At 38.8% G+C, this 2899-nt stretch overlaps 1 protein-coding gene across 1 annotated transcript; it reads right to left on the reverse strand.

The window, feature by feature from the left end:
• Positions 1 to 213: 213 nt before the first annotated feature.
• On the reverse strand, positions 214 to 1690 carry LOC149236905 (acid phosphatase 1-like). The gene is made up of 3 exons (XM_089461664.1): positions 1236 to 1690; positions 839 to 1048; positions 214 to 540 (listed from the first exon to the last, which is right to left on the reverse strand). Exons 1-3 carry the CDS (start codon positions 1640 to 1642, stop codon positions 363 to 365), a joined length of 795 nt encoding a protein of 264 aa, XP_089317790.1. The 5' UTR covers positions 1643 to 1690; the 3' UTR covers positions 214 to 362.
• Positions 1691 to 2899: the final 1209 nt, after the last annotated feature.

The following is a 2899-nucleotide window of genomic DNA, read 5'->3' on the forward strand; positions in this document are numbered from 1 at the left end:
AGAGGTACTTGTTGAATTGAAATCATCAATCAAAAACTGATTTTCCATTGTGCAATGGATCTGGAAATGAGTGAAAAGGGAGGAGAGGTACTTGTTGTGTACGATGAAATGCAAGGATTAAAGAGATGAAGCCAATTAAAAGTTTTGAATGATGTAATTAATAATTTTATGTTAAGTAAATTTACCAAAATATTGGATTTCAGGACAAAGAAATACACAAAAAAGAAAATAGATTATTGATCTTCAGTACAGAGTTATGCATATCAATGACAGCACTTCTGAGTAAAATATGTAGGACAATCCAATCAGAGCTGATGTATTGTCACTTTCCATGTCTCAGTGCAACAAATAAAACGTTAATATCAGGCAACGTAATATAGTGGATTGGGCAGCTTGAAAGTCCTTTGCCCAACAGAATATCCAGTCAGATCGCTCCACTGATCACCCGAGTTCCCTAGAATCCTAAACCCATCTTGCTCAAGCTTCAGTCTCTTCTCAGATTTATAAACCACAGCGCGCTTCTCATAATCTTCCGGTTCCCTGCAACACAAATTGCGCATTAACCTCATGAACACAAGAGACATCAAAGAAACTAAAGTGGCACACGCCTGTTGTGGGTATTTTTATGTTGATTGCAGGTATCTTAAATATTTCATATTTATAGGAAATAATTGACTGCAGGACACAGGTGAGTTAATTATTCGACTAAATAGGATCCTAAAATAATTCACTTCACCCATGTCTATCTGACCAGAAATATTCAGGAAATCAACCATCAAGGAAATATTTCAGAAAGCAGCAATCAACTTAAACTCAGGGAACGGGTTGCAGTGATCACCTCAACAAAAGGGCCTCCCATGAATGATAACCAGCCCGGGCCAGATTCTTCTCTGTGGCATTCCTCTCGTAGTCGTACCTTCCAGTTAATAGAAAGATCTTGAACCCCAATTCCAGCAGATGGACGTACAAGCTACGACTGGCAAGCAATGGCGGGGCCTCTGCCAAATCCGCCCACTTTATAAAAGCTTCATCGTCGACCCCCTCTCCTCTGCAAACAGGGAGGCCTAAAAATATGAAAATAAAGCAGAGGGGGAAGGCGTTTGTTTGTCAGTTCTGCCAGATCCGCCCTCTCAGTAAAAACAGCATCGACCATCTCTAAATCTGCAAACAGTGGGCCAAAAAAGGGAAAAAAAAAACAGGAGAGGAGAATGGCGTGCGTTCCAGGTTCATCTTACCCATACTGACGCCCTTCGAAAAAGGGCAGGCTGGAGAGCAGTGTCTCGTCCACGTCAAAAACCCACGCGTCCCTCCCATCGCCTGAGAGTGTGAGAGAGTTAACGTAGGCCATGGATTCGTTGGCTACCATTTGTGAGTCCCTAACATATTGGTTTCCACTCCCAACCATGTAGCTTTTTACTGATTCCACGAATTCAGGAGGCACCACGGTCCGTGAGCGCAGAGTGTTTGTTTCTACACCCAACCTCCATGCTTCGAAGTTAAGTTGCCTCTCTTGCTTCACATCCAACGTTTCCCCGTGCCCTGCGAATTGCTCTGATATCTCGTCATAGCTATCGGCTGTGGTCGACTGCAGATCGCAGAGGAAGTCGAGATTGTGGTGCTGAATGAGTGAAAGGGAAGCCATGGAAAATGAAGACGATGGGGAACATAAAGTTTAGTGCATATATATTTGTATATGTATCTATACATATATATAGATGGATGGGATTCTGCTTAGGTGTCTCTCAGGCGGGAAGGGTAAAGTGGAGTAATTGTATGCCAAGCATATACTCCAAGCATCCTCAAAGTAGAATAATTGTATACCAAGCATATACTCCAAGTATCCTCAAACTAGAATAGTTGTATACCAAGCATATACTCCAAGTATCCTCAGTGGGAACTGCTTTGGCGGGGCTTCCACAGTGGGAATAACGACATGACATAAAGTATCATGTGAACGACAAACAAATAGCGCAGGAAATGTTCATCCCCCCGACATACAAACTTTTCCACTTTAAAAAGCTGACACAGCGCATTGGAATATGGGGTCAGGCTGCCCAATTCTTCGCCCCACTTCCATGCCTTCCTCGTGCTAAGTTTTGGAGTTTCTTTTTTCGGTTTCAATGATTTTTTTTTTGGTTTACATTGTGTCTTTATTATATATAGATTTTTCATTGTAATGGGATATTCTGTATTTTGAAAAAACTGTGAGGCATTTTGATTGCAGAAGAGTTCAGAATTCAAACGGGTAATTTCGACCAAATTTTAAACAAATTCAACCATCAATTTAACACGAAAATATATCGAAAAACCGCCTGCTGTTCAGTTATCGATATCTTTGCTGGTAGTTTCGCTGTGATCTCGTGTTTTATAAATTTATATCACAATAATGGGTATTCTAGACTTGAGTGTACTGTTTAAATATTTATTAGTCCTTTCGTAGGACAGAGCCTATCTGTTTCAGCGTTCCCTAACATGCTCATATCTATTTCCTGATTCGATTTAGTTTTTTATAATTCTTTATTCGTCGTTTTTTCTAAGTGTCTTAGTCAAAATCATCTAAGATCATGCGTATTACCTGATTCGATTCGTATTTCCAAATTATCTCGTGTTTTCTAAGTGTCTTAGTCAAAATCATCTAAGATCATGCGTATTTTAGAATTGCGTAAATACATTTTTATTAATAATTCTCTATACGTGTCAATATGGAGAGTTGATTTAAATTTTTATTTAAATGTAGTTTAATTAGTCATTTCTTATACTTGTCAACATATTTTTTGCTTTTTTGTTTTCGGAAATATATGAAAATTGATTTAAATTTGAATTTAAACGTATTTTTGGAAAATAACTTTTATTTGTGCCTTAATAAGTATCTAGCTCGGGTTTGGAGTATGTTTTGTTT

Source organism: Pinus tabuliformis, chromosome 8, assembly GCF_031772625.1.
Source record: "Pinus tabuliformis cultivar Carrire ecotype Pingquan chromosome 8, CPIR1, whole genome shotgun sequence".
Classification (NCBI taxonomy): Eukaryota; Viridiplantae; Streptophyta; class Pinopsida; order Pinales; family Pinaceae; genus Pinus; species Pinus tabuliformis.